The sequence below is a fragment of the Pieris brassicae genome, chromosome 10 (genome assembly GCF_905147105.1).
Source record: "Pieris brassicae chromosome 10, ilPieBrab1.1, whole genome shotgun sequence".
Lineage (NCBI taxonomy): Eukaryota > Metazoa > Arthropoda > Insecta > Lepidoptera > Pieridae > Pieris > Pieris brassicae.
In genome coordinates, this window is record NC_059674.1 from 98,013 (window position 1) to 120,124 (window position 22,112).

The 22,112-nt window shown below is 33.1% G+C and overlaps 1 protein-coding gene across 1 annotated transcript; it reads left to right on the forward strand.

Moving 5' to 3' along the window:
* Positions 1-658: 658 nt before the first annotated feature.
* On the forward strand, positions 659-22,054 carry LOC123715854 (gamma-aminobutyric acid receptor alpha-like). Its single transcript, XM_045671207.1, has 11 exons — positions 659-699; positions 14,233-14,582; positions 14,886-14,953; positions 15,047-15,267; positions 16,250-16,332; positions 16,991-17,125; positions 18,676-18,803; positions 19,018-19,203; positions 19,601-19,732; positions 19,811-20,003; positions 21,659-22,054. Exons 1-11 carry the CDS (start codon positions 659-661, stop codon positions 21,814-21,816), a joined length of 1,695 nt encoding a protein of 564 aa, XP_045527163.1. The 3' UTR covers positions 21,817-22,054.
* Positions 22,055-22,112: the final 58 nt, after the last annotated feature.

The following is a 22,112-nucleotide window of genomic DNA, read 5'->3' on the forward strand; positions in this document are numbered from 1 at the left end:
AATGGCCTACCTATAAATATCTATTAAATGCACGTAATTCAAGACAGCGTATCTCTCGACACCCGCCGCAATCAGCTGTGCTATTGGGATTCGCCATTTGCGGCCTTTGTTTTATCCATGACTGTGAATCAGTAATACTGCAAATAAAACAAGTCACTACGTTGAAAGATAAATCTGCAGTTTTAATAGCTCCTAATCGTAGCTATGAGAATGGTCTGCTGATTTTGTATAAGCAATAAAGTTATTCATACATTGAAACATTCTTAAGACGACATGAATATTCATATTAATTCTCAATTTCTATAGAACGGGCGCATCGCGACCTCGAACTTGAAAGTATTATTTCTAACTCAAGCGTTAGGCACCTTAAGTTCGTGTATTATATTATATAATATTAAAAAAATATTATTTAAAAACTCTCGTAATTATCTGAAATATTTCGGTAGTTACGAGAATAAATAAACACGTGATAAATATTTACAAAGTTTTGATGATGTCTAATCACAAAAATGTTGGCGCATGCGTGTTACAAGGATCCGTTGCTCTAGACAGGCTCCCAGGGCGCGAACAAGACGTCCAACATCTCGTGCTTATAAAGAGCCTACACGCGATACAGAAAAAGCCCTAGTTTTCATAAGTTCACTGACAAATATCTGTAATGAACCGAGCGCTGTTTTTAGAAGTTCTAGTGGTCTTATGGTGAGTTTTTCTTTTGTTTATAACTTTGTAATTATAGACTTTGGCTGCGCATTACCAACAACAGTGATGTAGGGTTTATTAATAACAGATTATTATAAAATCTTATTATTATAACTCTAAATAATATCACACATCTGAATAACGATTGTTTCACTCGTCGAATTCAAGAACGTATGTATACCTGTCCATACTTATATATATGCACAATACAATAAACTTTTATAGATGTTTTATAGGTTATTTAAAACCACTTTTAATTATTTTTAATGAAAACACCCTACCGCAATACGCTCGTTTAATAAGATTTCAACTGAAAGCATCAAGAGATACCTGATCAGTTTGAGATCTTGTGGGTTCGAATTGTGGTTAGCAAGGTTTCATACGTAAGTTCTAAAATATAAGATGCATACATCGACTTAAGTATAGAGTAATCAAAGTTGTAGGGAAACGAACAATGCCGAAGCGAAAAGAATGAACGAGGCTTATTTTGTGTTAGTCTTTTTACAAAATTCTTTGCTCAACATACTTTCCGCAATTAGACGTATTCTGTATAGAAACTATTGAATGTTATAAGTTCTTAGTGATTTAAAACCCAACTCATTGAATCCGTAATTCAACACTTTGAATACTGAATGTATTACCGCAAAATGCTAATTGAAATATTAGAATGCACGATGCGTCGTTAGACAACAGCTTTCGAACAAATAAACTGAATGTATTTTCACATTTTGAACCTTTAATAGTATTAACAGATCGTATGCAACGGATTTTTTTTAAATTGTATTAGAATGATAAATATTTTGGTACATTTTTATAATTACTTAGATAAAAACTAAATAGTGAGTTGGAATATGTATAAAGTACCCCGAAATATTACATAAAGTAGTGTTTATTTCCATATAGTCGAGGGGGACAATTACCTTTGACATATCAGTTGTATCAAATTTTCTTTCATTTACAAGCTACAAAATATTAAAAACGTCCATTTGTAGAAAGTCGGCGTTCACGCACAAGAACAGAAACGTCTTACCACTAAGAAACAAGACTGACATTGCCATCGAACTTGAAATATAATTTGTATAATAAATGCTATTTGGTGGCAGATACCAAACATTTCTAATCTTATCTATTTGTATTTTTGCAATATATTGTGCCTCCGCATTATTTACAGACTTTGTACTATTTAAAAGGTTCATATTTATCTATAAACTTTTCTAAAGCCACAATAAAAGATATGATAATAATTGAGCGTATATTAATTATGTATACATATTGAAACGTCGACAACATCGAAGTAAGCGTAAATGCAAATACTTTTTTGCATATTCCATACAATCTGAATAATTTTCAAGAATGCTTCACAAAACATACCGACGTATCAGTATGAGAATATTTGTGATATAAATTCCGTTGCTAATAAAGGTTAAACGTATATTTTTGTAACTTCAAAATGTTTTTTCTGAAGATACAAAAGTACCCGTTCTGTTGTGATGAGAAATTTTCATTCCCTTGCTTCAGTAAATAGTAAAGTACAAAAGATTTTAATTATGTCACAGCTTACTGTAGACTCTAACGATGAGGCTAATATTGCTTTATAGCTTAATACTCAACACTAATAATAGCTTCATACCTACTCACTCTTTGTACCATTTCCGCCTCTTTCTGTCAATTTGTTTACATGTGAAGAAGACAGACACATGAATAATTTAATTTAAACTGATCAAGTAACACCTACTACTAATGTTATATGTATTTGCATCATAAAAATTGATTTAATCCAAACCATCCTTGGATGATCTGTTTCATAAATGCGGATTCAACTGACATTTATAATAAATGATGTTGTATCTGAACTCTTTCATCCCCTGAAAACAGTCCAGTACATGAGATTAGGATCCTGTGCCTATTTGCCTTTGTAGCCAGCCTCTCTTTGACCGATGTATATTCTAAGGCCATAACGCATCAAGTGTTGTACATCGTCAATCTTGTGGAGATCTTATAATTAAAATAAAAACAATAATAGTTACGTTTCTCTTATAAAGAAACCTCAGCTACATTCAGTGCTTGGTAAATGATATATGTTTGATAGGTGTTATGGATGGTGTATGTAATGACATAAGAATTACTTCAAAATGCGGTTCGATCGTTCATTGTAGTCCGTGGACCGGAAGTAAGCTGCATATATTGATAGATTAGGATGGAACGTTATTGAAACGCAAGCGAATGCTCAACCCAACATCCAGCATGTTTACAGGATACTTCATCATGAAATTGAGGTCAAACTTGCAATATTGTGAAGACACAACAAACCTAAGCTTTAATATAATTTATAAGATGATGAGAACCATGCTCGGTCGTATTACATAATCGAGAAAAAGAAAGAAACAGTCAAACTTGCGCAGATATAAATAAATATATTTAATTAGTGTTAAATTTTATATTTCATTTCATACACGCTTTATAATATTTTTTATTACGAGAAATGGAAAGTAGAGTTTACTAGTTTGAGATACATTAGTTTGTAACATGAGAGGCTGGGCGTTGCATACGAATTCAATAAAATGTCCGCCATCTTTTGCCCGCGAGCAAATCACATCCTTTGCGCTTATCAGTCGTTCGATGTCTATTCAAGAAACCTTTTAAGATCTTCGTCCTACGCATTTTAAGAGTATCATTTGACATCAGCGTGACGAATAAAGATTTATATGTTGGATTTTATTTAATTATGCCTCGAAGCAGAATGTTATTTGAATATTCCTTGGGTCACGTTTTTAAAGAAATTTTACGACATGTTCTGCAAAAGCTGTGAAAAATTTAAATGACATCCTGAAGTTTTATTTGACGAATATTAAAATTCAACTCATAAAATAAGCCTTTTCCTGCTTTACTTAAAGTATAGAAGATAAATTAAAAGTGATCAATATTTTTATGACAGCACCATTGTCAAAGTGGCCACCATCATCTAAATATTTTCTTTCTGAAGTGTATTGTGACAGAGAGAAAATATGTAGCTTTCTCTTTTTCACAATATAATAAAATAAAACATTATTAAACTCACATAATATACATTGAAAACAACAAGCTCCATTCTACAAGCGAACAATACCAAAAATCTGAGTTGGCATATTACCTGCAATGCAATCTACTTAAAGAAATTGAAATATTTAATAGCTTTTACTCCAGCTTCAGTTATTTCGTCGCAATTTTAGAATAAAATCAATTTATCTCTACAGCAATACTTTTTACATAATTGATCAAGGTGTAGCATTCTGTAATGAGAGCCAGAAGATATCGAGACTGAAATTCGTGGATTAAGTAACCTGAAACCCTTGCCTTTGACCAAGATCGATTTATTATTACTTTAAATTCTCGCCTTCGACCGATAAGGCTTCTACAAAACAATTGTTTCTAGCTTTGATAGCTTTTGATCAGCGCGAACTATGATATCGATGTACGTGGGTCATATTTAGTAATTATTCTCCACTCTAAATCTTATCCTAAGTAAACGGATTATTACTATTTTAAATAATGATTGACCCGCTCGCTGATGTGTTGTTACCTCTAGCTGCTCGGTGGCTTAAAGGGTCATTAGATAACTTGACACACTGCCAATTAATTATCGAGCGAGACGAGTCAATGTCAACGACCATTTTATTTGAAATGCAAACGGTTATAGATGAAAGTCAAGTGACCTATTCATTTTTAACTTTTATTTTAACTATTCAAACTCACCTAAACCAGTGTAATGACTCTGTTCTAACTAAAGGACTTCATTGTCATTTTCTTTAAATATTTTAAGTTCCCTCTTGCTGTAAAGCTTTACGTACGTTTAATAGTATACTGACTTTGTTTTTGTGAACAATAGTCTATACTACTATTAGTTTTATGTATAAGAGTAAATTATACCAACTCTTTTTTTCCAATTATTTTTATTACTCGTTAAGAAAAGTAAATAATTAAGAAAGTTTTCGTTTATTTATACGTAAATTAAAATATTTTAACAAATGTCACCAAAACATTAGCCGATTGAATCGTTGTTATAATTTTAATTCCATTCAACAGCGTTTGGGCTCTTTAAATTTTCTAGTATAGATGAGGTTTCAGTTCTATAGGCAGAAATAGAAATTACAACGGACTTAGACTTACAAATTTAACCTGGAAATGTTATTTTTAATTGCCAAACCGATGCGAATACAGAACTTTCTTAAGTTGAGTATGAGCGCTGGTTTCCATAGCGGTTTTTATTTTTATAGTACGATGCTAAATGGGGATTTACTCGAGCGTTATAGAAACCCATTGGGTTGCGAAGCTTGTTATATAATGTATACCTTTTCATCGGTGGGGGGTGGGCTATAGATTTGTAAAAAAAACTGTGCCATGGACATACTCGAGCGCGTCAGATATTGACAGCATCAAGGTCCTATATATTTTTAATAATAATCTATTCTTTGCATAGTGGTCGTACGTAAGGGTTGAAAATGAAAAAAAAAATATCGAGCGCGTCTGATTTTCTGAGGGGATGTTAAGTGAACCTAAAAAAACCATCTCATCTAATAATTTGACGATTTGGATGCGACGCAAACTCGCGTCTGTTACTATAATATAAATAATATGCAAAAAACATCACCATTTTGAAGAGATCGGATTAAGATATATATATGGTTCATCTTTACGTCCTAGAGGTGATGTCTCACGACCATTATCTGGAGGGATTCGCCTAATCTGATAATTAAAACAAAATATTTTATAAATCATTGAACTTTATTGATAAGCTCGGAAAATTGCAAACAGTGTATGCTGTTCAAGTATTTTTTTTAATTTTATTACTTTATTATATTTACTCATCGTTAATTCAAGGTCATTTTTCGGGTTCAAGGTTAGTTATCTTTAAATGAATACAGGCACTATGCAGCTGCACGTATAAAACTTTATCGGCGGCTTTTTCTTACGCCGGTTTGTGGAAATCGTCAAATTATATATTGTTCGTCATTCTAGAATTATTTCTTTCAAAATAAAAAGAAACCAGCTTTCACAACTTTTTAGCCCTACCCTTTCTTTACGTCACTTGAAAATTGAATCACATGTAATTAACTCATCCTACCTTAATCTGTTTTTTTTATACTAATCCTTGACGGCAGCCATATATATGGGGCTCATATTTGGTGGAGGTACTTCACTGGGTACAAGGTATCCCCCTGTATATAAATCTGCACCTGTAAATCCCGAAATCCCCTCTTGGGCTCCCCTACTATTATAGTTGTCACTTAATAATGACAATGCCTATTAATCCTTTGGAACAAATTCAAAAGACAATTTACGTGTTTATACGAAGTTTTATCACTATAACGTAGCGGCACATCGTCGATTGTTAACTGTGTGTGATAGTTTAAATGTTTCCTATATCGGCAGTAGTTTTTGCCAATATGTGATTTGTCATTGAATGAAACTGTATTTTTGTCATGTTCACTAGACGAAACTTTTCATCTTTATTTTTTAATATATATTTAGATTTAGATAACCATTGTTTACCTTAAAATTAAAAAGAAAATTGAACATTGAACCAGGGAATTCATAGCACACCGTTAAATAAGGATAGGTCGAAAAAGCTAGCAACTAGAAACTCGGGGCAGGAATTTGTAATAAACTTTGTAGTAAAATGCTGCAGGTGGTGTATTACAGGTGTATTCCAATTTCTCAAAACTGTATGAACAATAATTTGTCCCATATTATTAGTACAGCCAGGTGTCTTTGCCGTCCAAATCCGTACACAAATTCGTTACCGCAGCGATCGTTCTCGTAAGAGATGAAATACAAAACAATTTTATCTTTTCTCCTAGTTTTGTTAAGATCGCAACACAAAGGTTCACACACGACACTTATAAGTACGAGCCAAGTCTGAATACAGTCAGGGTCCCTTGGCTGAATACAGCAAGATACTTATAATTGTAAGCTTTGTTTCCATTCTCTAAGAAATTGGATTTATTTATTTTTATCTCCGAAATTCGAGACATTGCACCAAAAATATTTTTTCACCAAATTGACATGTCGTCCATCGATCTACAATGACGCCGTCTTCGCGTGCGGTTCTGACATTTTGTATGACAATCTTATAATAATTACAAACAGCAATAATATTTTATTAAAATATGTAAAAAATACCGTACATACTATAATTATGTGTGATAATGGGGATATCAACTAAAAACACGAGTGAAAAATAGTATTGAATTCAAGAAACATACTTTGAAACATAATTTCTGAATATGATTTACAGAACTTATAAATAATCCCTCATTATGGTTTAGTATTTACGTATTCAGAAATGAAGGAAACCGTCGTAATAATTAATATAACGCATCGAAATGTAGGGAAACATCGATGTACAATATAATTTGAAAGATGGATGAAACGGCTTAACAAATGTATGATTTGGAATTATTCGTTGAACAATATCTACCATACTTTGGTCACGCCCTGATGGCTTTGGGATATATCTTAGAGGAGATTGATAGTTTTCAGCCCCCAGTACCGAGTGCGGTTGTTCTCATCGGTCACCTCTGCGTTCTCACAGACCCTCGAACCTTATCAACAGAACAAGAAAGTGTACGAGTTTTGAATATTATATTTCTAATAAGTAACCTACTAGTGTTCGTATACGATTTTGTTTTGGCTCTGGAGTTCAATATGCCGCCTATTAATGAGCTAGATCAATATATGGGATAGGACGTAATTTCATTGTTAGAAATTAAAATGTTTTACTATATAAAGCTCATTGGCGATCTATTCGAGCAAAATTACTATATTGTGATTTAAATTGTCAACTAACTTTTCTGTTATTACATAAATAAAATAACTATCCCCAACTTAACCTCCTTTATATAAGCATTTTATCTCAAAATATATAATAGAAAATTTCGAAAAGTGTCTACTGTAGTTTTGTAATGGTTATGTTAAACAGGCATATTCCCCTGAATGTCTAGTTTGGATTCCCTTCGAGACGGTAATTATTTTTATCGTAAGGTTAGTTAATAAAAAAGTTAACGATATAAACACAAAAGTGGCCAGATAACTTCGGGTTTCGGACTTGCGTGTTCAAAGTTTTTGCATAAATGACCTAAAGGAAAACAAGAATTAATAAGCTATTATTGCTTGTTGTATACAGTTGTCGTACTTAAGCCTCATTGTCAATTTGTTATCTGAAAGTGAGTTGACAAATTGTATACTTCTGATGAAGAGTTCTCTTTAAAAGAGGTTCTTGCGAGCAATGAGAACACGAAATCGCGGCTTTGTCGCTTCATTTTCAAATAAATTATTGAAACTAGGAAAAATCATTTTAAAATTCAAAACTTAAACTGGGGCTGTAAATTAATGATTAACTCTTTATTGAATAATACAACGACACATCTCAAATTCTGTCGCTGCTCAATGATATTTTCCATCATTTTCGCAGAGTAAAGCATATGTAAGTAAATAGTATGTTCAGCCCTGGTTTTTATTCAGTTCTTCTCAGCAATCAGCAATAAAATATTTTCTGATCCCAAAATTTCTAATAATAATTAACATTCGAAAAGCCTAATGCACTTTAGAAGTTTCTATATTCATTTACATTATGTAAATCAGGGTTGTCCTAGCGTTTTAAGGGTGGGACCTTTATCGCTGAGGTCGTTCGTATGAAAAATATCACTTATCACGTAAACATTTATTTATCGGAGCTGGATATATTCGGTCGTGCCATACTGCTGATCAATTTTAAAGAAACCATTGTTAAATGCCTGTCTCGAACCTAATTCGCTGTTTTGCTGGCAATTTCTTTTCCCAGTCTGTTTTTTTAATTATTTTATCTTGTATATATTTGTATCGTTTTTGTTTTTGTTTTTTGTAACATTTATGTTTACCTAAATTGTCATACATTTTAGATAAAAGAGTTTGTATATGTAGTATTATGTATGATAGGGTAAACTTGAATAAAAATATAAAGCATTCAACGCTCGCTCGTAGGGTGATGGAACCAAAAAGTAGATGGCACGTAATTGGCAGAGAAAGCTGCCTTACTGATGGGCACATCAGAAAAAAATACCACTGGTGGTTATATTGATCATGTTTCATATCAACTCCTAACAGTAAATATTTCAAATAGTCACCAATTTATTTAGTTAAATAGAACTTTCTCATGTCATCAAGTTTGATTTCCAGGTGTAATGTAGCAAATAAATCTTACTACTAAAATTTAAAGTATTTCATAATTTACGATTTTTATATAAAACAAGAGGGCAAACGGGCAGGAGGCTCACCTGATGTTAAATGATACCCATGAACTCTCCCAAAGCCAGAGCTCGCGAGTGCGTTGCTGGCCTATTAAGAATTAGAACGCTCATTTCTTGAAGGACCATAAGTCCTTTCAGTCAGTTATCAACAAAACATTGTTAACAACTTTTTAGCTAACACATATATATGTTTATTGCTACAGCACAGCTGATGTCGACGACTAACATTCAAAATGATTGTTTATATTACATTGTACAAAAATTATTGAAAAATTGTTACGTCCCGTACGTGTAACTACTTTGTAAATAAACTTTTCTACTAAAGATAGATTAAGTTGCCGTACATTTAGGTAAGAGTTTATCACGGTTCGTTAGGAAACTCCTAAGCTTTTCAAAAACTTTTCTCGTCTTTTTCTTAGTGAAATTATAAGATATGGGCTCCAGCTCCTTTAACGTTGAATAACCGTAACTCTTATTGCCATTAAATAGCCATTTTAGGTTACCCTTTATTCTTACATTGCGTTACCAGTTTGTATCTTTAAGTTATATATATACACGTAATTATTAATTAAGTTTAAATATATAGATCCGTTTTAATATTTTTTGAAGTAGTTTAAATTGGGTCAAATCGATTTGTTTCTAAAATATAAAGTTAAGATGGCTTACTTTCACATTTTTTTTCGATAAAATGATTTCGGTATTTTCAGCAAAACTCGTCTAAGTGAGCACTTAAAATCGTAAGTAGGTGCTCGGAGACTGAGGACCTTGCGAAAAATACATCTTTTTATTTTTCATTGATGTTACACTCACTTTAACAAGACTCGAAACAATTAACATTCGGTAAATTCAGTTATAAGAAGTCACTTAAACCTAGTTTTACGTTTTCTCTGGTTAATAAAGGACCTAACTACAAGAGTAATACAGAAAACATGTGTTTAGGACAATATTATTATTCTTATATGATCTTCAAATCAAGTACTAGCTAATTATGTCTTTGTTATCCAACTCAATGGTTACCGCACAACTGTGCATCAACCCCTGGTGAAACGACAAATGTTTTCAGGCGAATCACAAGAATCACTGACGACAACATTTAATTATGTTTCCATGTCTATCATCGAACATCGTTAACATAGATAAACGACACACTATAGCTATAATTATATAAAATATGTATTAAATAAACTTAAAAGTGAGTATTTGATACAAGTAGAGCGTGCAATCATTTTGATTCAGTGTGAGCATATGAAGCAATCACCGCGTGCCAGGGTCCAATTAGATTTACGGGAATTGGAACAGCGATGAACGTCTTCATACTATTAAACTTATATTTTATTCTGTTTCTGCAATATATAACATATTTAAATTATACATGTTTAATTCAGGGAACGGCAACTTATTTTATTTTCTAAATAAATCTTTCACTGACTACGACTGTGGAGCACTTGTAGCACTTGTAGTAAATGAAAAAACAAATTCGCTTTAGTGCACGCTCAAGTTTTTTTTATTTTTAGCTTCTTTCCAATGGTACAAAATTCATTGGCAAATATCGCCTACAAGTGTAGTAGAGTGTACACTTCCCATGAATAAATATGTCGTAGCCTTCCAAACCGCGGAGCTATCAAGGAATGCTTTAACATAATCTAAAATAAAAAGCCCTTTCGCGTACATCTGCCGCAGAGCTTTTGTATGTAATTTTTATCATTTCTGTTTTGAAAGGTTGTTGGTGCTTTCTTTATCTAATATAATATTTATTCAATATGAAGGACAATGATCGAAATACGTTAGTCGACTCCAGTCCGAAACTTGTAACAGAATTTCGACTTCAGACACCAGTTTGTACTTCCACGGTCCGTGTAAAGAGCCGGTGCTGTCATTCGTATATCAAAGAATGTTGGAAGTTGAAGTGAAGTGGAACATATCATTGATGTGGAGAAGAAAATAGGTGTCGAAGACATGAGTAAGGTATTCAAGAAGGTCACTAGCCGACCATCGCTAATTAGCTGGTGGCGCTCTAGATACCGCAGGAGCTGGCCATTAATAATGATTTCCATTATTTTGGAGAACAAGGAGGTTATAGCTATTGGGCGATAGTTGAACGGATCAGAGCGACCGCCTTTTTCAGGGAACAGATGAATAGCAGCACTTAAGGACAGTGCCGAACGAGTACAGGTACCAGAAAAGTCGCGTTAGCGGTTCTGAAATGTTATAAGACCGGATCCAACTCAGAAGCACAGGACATACCCTGCCAAACAACTTCGGCACCAGAGTCAACAGCCCTGGGCCGTGGAGGGCGAGTTGTAGGGACAGTTGTCGAGACCTCGCGATGATCCGACCCTAAGGAGGATTGACGTAGGCTTGCTACTTCTAACTACTTCTCTGGATGTCAGGTCAGTAGAAGTTTCAACAAAAATGGTTTGTCACCATCTACGTGTATTATTTGCGAGATTGCGGGTATCACATGGCAAGGAGAAATCACGAAAAGACCTATCCACGTGATAGGTATCAGAACCGAGCCAGTCGGCGTGGTGGGAGTGGCAAAGTATCACGATTACGGCGGACACGACCTTTTCGAGCAGGAAATTTGTAGCCATTTTGATGTACTCCATGAGTCGGTCAGTTTCGGCATTTAGGCTATGGAATGTTGGGCTCGGAGAGTTTCACTCACCACACGAAAAGCAAATACAATAAGATGGACCTATTGCATCACGCCGGTTTGCATTCTTGTGAACAGTCTTACTGCTCCGGTCGTGCCGGACTCAATAGCATGAGAAGAGGGATTGACTGATTTCACTGGTGAAATAACCTCTGTCACAGGTTATTTCACCAGTCGATTGGGTCATCACATCCCGAAGCCGGCAACTTTAATAAAATATTTATAGTGTTGGAGCAATTAATAATAATAATTATTATTATCGTCCAATAACTATATTGCCAACAATTAACAAAATAATAGAAAAATACATATGTGGACAAATTCAAAATTATTATAAAAAACACAATATTCTTTCTAACAAACAATATGGATTCCAACTAAATAAAAATACCACACAATTGCTATCCGCATTCACAGACCACATTTATAAACATTTAAATAAAAAAGATCATGTTCTAGTAGTGTTTATTGACTACAGTAAGGCATTCGACACATTAAAGCACAGCGTAATCCTACAGAACTTAAATGACTGCGGAGTACGAGGAAACCTACTCAAGTGGTGTGAAAACTGAACAAGCAAGACAAGCAAGCAAGAGAGCAAGACAGAACTTATCGTGTTAAAGTGTGCAACGAAGAAAGTTTTCCAATATCTATTACAGAAGGTACGGCTCAGGGCTCAGTCATTGGGCCTTTACACTACCTTACCTATGTTAACACATTACCTAACATAATAAAGTATTGTCAGATATTCCAATTTGCAGATGATACATGCCTAGTAGCCGCAGGGCCTAACATCCAAGAAGCAGAAACAAAGCTACAATCTGATTTCGATGCATTGGCTAAATGGTCCCACGACGTAGGACTTGTACTAAATCCTAACAAAACAAAGTTCATGCATATCCGATCCAGTCACAATCTAAGCTGACGTACACCCATCTTAATCTTACGCAACCACACATGTGCACATTCTTATAACTCGTACCCCAAAAGCTGCAACTGCAGCGCCTTAGAATTAGTTCATAACCATAAGTACCTGGGGCTTACAATAGATGACCGAATGTCCTGGAAAATGCACATTAATTCTGTCTGTGATAGGCTAAGAGCGATACTTGCCAAATTCACTTTAATAAAAAATAAAATACCTCTTAAAATTCTGCTACTATTATACAAAGCACTAGCCGAATCCATTATAACATATGGACTTACAAGATATGGGAGAACATGTAAAACTTATCTAAATCAAATATTTGCAATAAAAATACGTATTTTAAAAACAATTGCTCCCATAATATAAAGAGGACTACAGAAAGCTATTTGCATTTTTCAAAATTATACCTATATACGAGAAAGTGCAACTAGGATTACTAAATGAAAACTACTTTACAGAAAATTACCTCAAAACAATTAAAACTCACTATCACTATTCTACGTGTTGAAGAAAATTAAAAAACGAATTTCTATTACCCAAATACAATAACTTATATGGGAAAAAAACATTAGATTACATTATTCCAAATTTAATAAACTCGATACCAGCTACACTTCTTACTAATATAACAAGAGACAATATTAAATTTAAATTAAAAAAATACTACATAAGTCAAACAATTATAAATTACGCATAACAAAAATTATGCCATATACGTCATTAAAATATATATATATATATTCGAATATAGGAACTCATTCTGTATGTGAATGAGAATTCTCGACAAGAACAGGTTTCACGTCAGTGTTTAGATTTGTTTACGACGTTTTACGTGCAATTTTAAATCGTTTATTTTTATAAATTTAAATTTACAGTTTATATGTCACTGGCCTTAGTATATATATATGTGTGTTAATGATTTAATTATGTTCGACGTCCTGGTGGATAGAAAAACTGTGCACAGTTTGTGTTTCCACCACATCAACTTCCTTTATATTAAGAACACTTATACATTAAATAAATAAATAAATAATAATTTTTAGTGTTGGTTTTATTTTGAGTAAAAAGAGATTTTAGAGATTACTTATTTTTTTGTGTGATAAACACAATCGTTTTAAGATATTTCTATAAAAATGGAACGTAATATATGATAAATACCAGCTGAGATAAACCGTCAACGGATCAGCGATAATAACCTAGCTCTAAATTAGTTAAGAAATAGCGATCGTAAATGTATTTGTTTGGAAGATTAAATGAGATTGGCGCTACTTTTATTATTATCAGTCAAAGATGACAGCCGAGAGTTAAGAAACTTTGATTGATGAGTCAAGTAAGGACTAACGATATTGTATTATTAGAATTTTACTGATTTAAAATGTCCAGTCCTCAACATTCTATAAAATATAATTTTCTTTAATTAAAGGAAATCTATAATTTAACTATTTCATCACAGCATAAAGAGTGCCCTCTAAAGAAAACGATACAAATAAGTACTTTGGATAAAACAATGTAATTGACTTTAGTTAGTTTTGATGAGTGTGACTTTAGTCATGATATATTGGTTTTAATTAAATTGAACATACCTGTTAAACGAAACGAAAATGTATAGAACCCTTAGAAACTGTTTGGTAAAGCAACATGTATTGTCCACAAAAGATATTAAATATATTTTAATATCGCTACAGTACAAAAGCTGATGCGAAGGGAGCGGTCTACTTGACGACTGAAAATGGAACATTTCCCATATCGCTGACATCCTTAGACCCCGACAGCTCGACGGAAGATTTTCCAAAGATTTTCTCAGCAACAGTTGAAGATCGTGAAAATGAAAGTGCACTTTGGCACGATGCACAAGAGGATTTGTTATTTTCCACTTACTTTAATACCACGTTGAATGAACTGAACAAAACCGAAAACGACGCGAAGGTGAACCAGAAACGCAGCATAAACGATGCGGTATCAAAAAATATTACTGTGGTTTTAGAAAACTTATTGAAGAATTATGAGAAGTCACAGCTCCCGACACACGGGAAAGGTGAGTGAAATGGTTTAACATAAACATATTAATACATAATTATATTATAATGCTTATTTAAATTAAAAAAATATTCTTGAGCTTATAAAGAAACAATTGCTTAAGTTTAGGGACAGTTTCATATATTTTATCACAGGATTGTCATCGCTAAATGATATTTCTTTTCCTATTAGAGACTGCCACACCAACCAAACTTTTTAAATTTGTTTTTTTTTCATAATTTCACTGTTATGTCTATTTATTTTTAATTATAATATAAATCTAAAGTTGTTATTTTAATAATAATAAATAATATATTTTCAGGTTACCCTACAGTGGTTCAAACTAATATTCTCATACGCAGTATGGGTCCGGTGTCTGAACTAGACATGGTATGTTTTGCCACAATATTTATTTCGTTAAGTTTTGTTAGTTTGACAATCATCTATACATTTGAAATCGAATCGAGTCGGGATAACTTTCAGGATTATTCAATGGACTGTTATTTCCGACAATACTGGCGAGACACGCGCCTGTCGTTTCTCGGCCCAATACGATCATTGTCACTATCCATCAAAATGCTGGAGAGGATCTGGCGACCCGACACGTACTTCTATAATGGAAAGCATTCTTACGTTCACACAATAACTGTACCCAATAAGTTGCTGCGAATTAGCCAACACGGAGACATATTATATTCTATGAGGTATATATGTTCATAGATTCATAGATTATTGTTTAATACTGTATCTACAAATGATAAATGTATTTTCTGCATGTTTAAGGATAAAAAAATATAGAATAAAACCCAGTTTATAATTTAATTGCCTTATTGCTACGTAATAATAGTGTTTATTGTCTTCATTCCAAATATTTACAAATATACAATTCGTACTAACAATATATGTATTACAAAAACAGAGAAAATATATTCATCATACAACCATTTCTGTGATAGAAATAACGTAAATTTTGTAATTTTAATTACAAAATTTACTTGCAGACTTCATTGAATTTATTTTCTTAGAGCTTTGAGGATTAATGTCTATTGCACAAAGCCAATCAATTGTTTGGAAAATAGGTTTTTCAACGTATTTCTATTATAATGAACATAAGCTTCTCATTGAAGCTTGCTTCAGTTTAATTAAAAACTACCTACTTCATTCTAGCTTTTATGGACAATTTTATTGATTTTAGTTTACGTACCCGCGTATTAAAGTATTATAAAAGAGAAGGTATTAGATGAAAAGTGTTATAATATCAAATGACCAACCAAAAAGTTGGAAATTAAAAAAAGATGAATAATTGTCTCGTGCTTGGCGCTCCATTAATTTCGTCGACGCTTAAAACAAAGTCCGCCATTTTAATTGGCAGTGAGAAGAATGCGCCCACTCAGGTTCCAGAACTGATTGCTTTAGGACTTGAAAATCATTAATTATTTTATAATTTAATGAAATACTGCCTAATACGGTGCTAGATTATTAATTTTTGATTATTTACAACGTTTATTATTTAAAAGCAATTTCAAATCTTTTTTTATTAGGTATTTCAATGTCGGAAAATAAAGTTAATCTAATTTAGTAATCAGTGCAAACTTTTTTCATTGATATTTCCGCCCAGTACCTACTCAAGCCTGGTTCGTAGCTTATACGGGCCTACTTGGCTATAATGAACCCTTATTTCAACAGATTGACTATTAAGGCCAAATGTCCAATGGAACTTCGAAATTTCCCAATGGATCGTCAGTCATGTCCGCTTATCCTTGGAAGCTGTGAGTACAAACCCTATCGATTTTTGATAATCGCCGATCTGAATTATTAGAGCGTGCTAAATCTGGTGGAACACAACAGATCGTACTGGGCGTATGTTATAACGAACAGAATTTGGATTTAAAGCGATTTCTATTGCAAGAATATATTTTATTGTGTACAGTTATTATTTAACTGTATATATTTATATGAATTTAATTGTATCTTTAGCCAATTGAAACATCGTAGTCGCGATGCGTTGTGTACAAAACTTTTGAGCGACTCTAGGTATTTTAAAGACTGAGATTGTATTGTTAGGAACAAACAAGTACAAAAGGAATGGTCTGTTTTCATAAACAATATAATGTTTATTTATTTATTACAGAAGAGAATGAAACAGACATACTAATTACTAGTAAAGACAGATCCTAAAGAACGGTTCCCAGTGAAGATAATAAAATTTTATTATATTAAATTTAAAAGTTGTTTATTTGTTAAAGCGCTAAATTCAAGAATCAAAATTAGATTAGATAGTTTTGTTCCTATTAATTACAGCGGAAATCATCTGAATTTAACATACTACTACTTTTTGTATATGAACTTTTATATTGTCAATTATCAATATACGAAGTTAATGTTAACTCAGATAAAACAACATTAACACAATCAATTATTTCGCAGACGCCTACTCGAACCAGCAGTTGGTATACCAATGGCAGAATTCCGAAAGCGTAAACTTTGTCCCCGGCATGACTTTGTCTCAGTTCGATCTCATCAGCTTTCCATACAGGAACTTTACTTTTACAAGACGAGAAGGTAAGCCAAGACCTCACGGTCTGCAGACGAATATATTAACCACTGGATCACTGTAGGTTAACGTAATTGATAGTATTAAAAGTTGATAATCTTATAATTTCAACAAAAATGAGGGTGACCCAGAATGAAAGCAATATGCAACTCTTTAACGGTTCTGAAATGTTATAACATTAAGTTAATATAAATGAATATGAAAATCATAATAACAAGTATTGCGAAAAAGATCGCCTAAATAAATATGGATGTCTCAAATATTAGCTGACGTGTTCGTCTCTAGAATAAGTGACGTTAATAATCGGGTAATCAATGGTTTTCCCTATTCGGTTTCCACATACTCTCATCATCAGTTTGCTCTCAATCGTTTTACTCAGAAAGGTTTTTCTCATACGAAAGTACACAAAGCAACTATTGACGAAATATTTACATTTTGCTGTTTTACTTTACATAAGAACTAAATTTCTTATTGTTTCTGATCTATAACTATGAACCTGTATAAATTAAATTTTATTATTATTATTTGCAACGCTACTTTGGAATAATATTTGCTTTTCTTTCGTTAAGGGTCGTTACACGACACGAAAACCAACTAAAAAGCATTAACCAAAATATTTTTTTGAATACTCGAAGATCGTTTTAATATTTTCATCATACTTATAAAATTGAAGCCAGATCGAAGTCCCGATATCGGTTTCCTCTCCTCACAACAGCCTCACTAATCACGGGCTGCCGAGATTTCCGCTTTAATGTGATTCCGCACTGTTACACAACCTTATGCCGAGAATGCCGTGAAATAAGCAATTTATTCATAAATTATGTGTTTGCATTGAACTATTTTTAAGCAAAAATAAATAAAATGATTTTAAAATTATCACCCAGACCTACCAAATGAAACAAAATAATATTCTGGAAAGACTTACCTTTTTACCCAATAATTTAATTTTACCTCTATGTGGCGTATACAATGTAATATGTAAACATAACATCGATCTTTAAGTGTTCTCCGAATAAAGCCTTCGGGGACATGAATCGGCTTTCACGCTTCACAAAAATTACATTTTCCCGTATTCAATGCTAAAATTCAACGAATTTTATGAATTCAAATATTTTCCCAAATATTATGCTAAACAGGTGATCTAGGACTATTTTATTACCGATTATATGTCATAGTTAGTAGCGCAGATGCCGCATAGGCCATCACCGTGGAGATCATGTAATCTGTTTAAGGATTCATAAATTATTATCAACGCTTATCGGAGTAATGTCTTAGGCAAAGCGTCATTTTAATCTGGGCTTCAAAAGTCAAAGTTTTGCAACTAATTAGTAGATACTATTCCAGTCCTAATTGCCTGGAGCCCTCCCAAAGGTAATATAGCATTCTCACGTGCATTCTGCACTGCAGTCGTCACTTCTCATTCGGATAATTCATATCAAATTTGCATGGCTTTATTAATAGGCCAGAATATCACCACATATAAGACCGCTCTTTATGCTTAACATAAATCGGAGCTAAGTTACATATGATACAATATTATATAGTTTATTACGTGCAGGTGACTTCTCGGTGCTACAAGTGTCCTTTAATCTTCAGCGGCACACGGGATATTTCCTAATTCAGGTGTACGTCCCCTGCATACTGATAGTGGTTCTTTCTTGGGTGTCGTTTTGGATACATCGGGAGGTGAGCTTATTGTTATCATAAACATTCGCTTAAGGTTCCAACCGTATCTTTGATTGTAATTAAAAGGGGATGCAAAAATCTAATAAACTCGCATTCACTTCCATTAAAGAAGTTTTAAATATTTATTATATTTCGTCACTAGATATATAATATTATAAATAGTTTTGTGACCTATATTTATTGCAATATAAAAAATGTGACATCTGAATTCAAGGCTACGTCGGACCGTGTGGGCTTAGGCATCACGACAGTGTTGACCCTGTCCACAATAAGCCTAGACTCGAGGACCGATCTCCCGAAAGTCCGTTACGCAACCGCCCTCGATTGGTTCTTATTGATGAGCTTCTTCTATTGTATCGCGACCTTGCTCGAGTTTGCGGGAGTACATTATTTCACTAAGGTAAATAAATTGACGCACATTTCCGTTATCGTTGTACTTCCTTATCAATAATGTATTTTATTAACCTGCTATTATTCGTGGAAACTCTATGCGTAACATCTGTAAATGTACGCAACGAATATACAAAGTTGATACAATAAATCCAACAACACAGCCTGGTCTTAAAAATAAGTTATGAACTCTATCGGTACCAGTTAAAACCACTACAATATTTTCTCGTTTTAAGAAAAATCTCAAATTTTTAATAAATTTTACATTAAAACTATTAAGACAATGCCTGTCACATTTAACCGAAAAGAGGAAATTATGTTTTATACTATATTTTCTACAAATTTCAACCATGACGGCTAAACGAATCCAACAAACTTTTAATGATCAATTTTAAATTAATTTCTAGGTAGGATCAGGTGAAATAGTAATTGATGATTCTGAGTGGGAGGAATTAATTGAGGAAGTCGGAGGTGACGCGTATGCAGCTCGACAGCTCGCTGCTAGAAGAAGAAGTTCGGCTAGATCTGCAAATAATTATGTAAGGCGTGTGCATTTTTTTTTTGTATAATTGTACATACCACATCGGCTGTCAATAATATGATTTATTGTTTTTCAGAGTCCCTCATTACCGGCCCAAAGCAATAGTTCTGCGGATAGCGACCTTCCTCAGGCTCAAGAAGAACATCCATGCGTCCGTCTCACCATGGAACGGACCACTCAGACTGAGAACAGGGTACCTCGATGGCGTCAGCTGTTGTACTGCCTCGCTGGTGATGACCAGTATAGACGACAAAGGCAGCGAGAAGCTGGTAAACTGTATATAATTATTTACTCTTTCGGATTGACTTAGCTTCTCCATGACTTGTTTAACCATGCTAGTTAACAAGGACCTCATTGTTCAACTCACTTGAATAATTAAATGTATCTTAAGGCTAATCGTAATGTTATAAAACGGACAAGATATGTTCTCCCGAAGAATCATATTATAGAGTATAGAACAGAATATGTCGTAAAATAACTTACACTTATTATATGTAGTTGGATAATGTGTTCTAGATTTTGGTCTTTGCAACGTGACGAATAAATCGACGGTCCCTACGTACAAAGCGACATGTCAAAAATAAGTTTTCAGGAGAGCGTTTCAATCTCTCTCTTTTCAGTTCTTCTCACAAATTTGTCTATTAAAGATATTTGAAGCTCATGAAGTAAAGTAAAAATATACTTCTCTAGACAAATCTCTTAATCTGTGGTTATTTTTCATTAGAGTAGAGCTTTAGGGGAATGTAAATAACGACATGCACTGATTTAAAATAATCATCAGCTTGATTTTTAATAATATTTTTTTTAAATAAATAGAATACGTTTAGTTTTCAATTATCATCTGATATACTATTTTTATACAGACACAATTAAATAGGAATATAAATAGAAAATAACGATGCCTTTAATGCTTCACATTTTTTAAAGAAATTATGTAAATATATTAGAATATTTTAATTATGTGAAGATATAGCGAATCTAATGATCACCAAAGCTTCATTCAGACTGATGAGAGATGAGATTCATTTTAATTCATAAACTACTGAAAATCAAACATTGCTGTACAAATGTTTGATGGATTCGATTGAGCTTCTATTTTATCAACGTCCATGTCTATGGCTAGTTTTTTGCCTTTTTTATTAGCTTCCTATGACTCGCAAAATAAATTATCTAAGTTTCAACGTGTTTATTTTTAGAGTTAGAGTAGAGAAATATCCACTAAAAACTTCGATCTATTGTTACTCATGTTTTATAGTGATATTGTTAATGCAAAATAACTGTAAAACACACCACCTAACTAAAATCGTAGTACAAAGGTATATGTATAGTTGTTCGTATATATACGACATCAATTCTTTGAAACTAATCTACTTGTTCTAATAAAAATATCATACATATAAAGGTATAGACAAGATAAAGCCAAAAATTAAATATAAAGAAATGGGAATTTTGACATGTCTTTACATACGTTGGGACCGTCGAAAGGTTAAATATTTATTTTCAATTTAAACACTTGTAAACAGGACAGACATACTTGTCTAGTCACTTTTCTATGAAGCGTCAAAATAGAATTTTCCGTTTGTTTTTGTTTATCTTTACATTCATTTATGAAAAGTAGTATGAATTACTTCCACGTAAATTTTATAATTTGAGAAAGAACTCAATAAATAAACAACTTACTATTTCAAACAAGTATGTATATCAGGAATCTATCCTAAGAGTCAGTCAATCTTTTTCAAGGAAACTGAGTAACCTTTTTACGAATAAAATAGCCTGGCTTAGTTCAGCTCTAAAGAGGAGAACGTGCTTGAACCCTAAGTCTTAAATAGCTATCGAAAGTTTTAATGTTAATGCGTTCGAAACACCATTCAAGTAATTGTGGCGTATCAGTTAGTGGATTTTTAAATGTTAAATTTTATTTCAGGGAACCGAGGTCACATAAACAGCGTATCTCACATAGACAAAGCCGCTCGAGTGCTTTTCCCCGCATCATTTGCTTTACTTAATTTATTCTATTGGATGATATATGCCTTCACCGACGATGACTTCGCTTGGAGCGATAACCCTATTAATAGAGTGTAAAACCACCGGTTCATCTAATGCTCATCCCCGAAGGAGGAGGCCAACAATTGGTAGAAAATAAGGTTGGAATTACAAAAATTCCAAATGCGTGATTGTTTTGTGTGACGCTTAAATTGCGTAACGTTAATTGCAATTTGTTTGTATTTAGATGGACTTTTAATTGGTTACCTTCGTTCCAAAATGTTTAGTCTTATTATAAAACATGGATTGACGATGGTAGCGTGCATCCAGCACATGATTCGTGTAAAAATATATGTCAACATGTCCAGGTTTTATATTATTTTCCAAGGAACCTC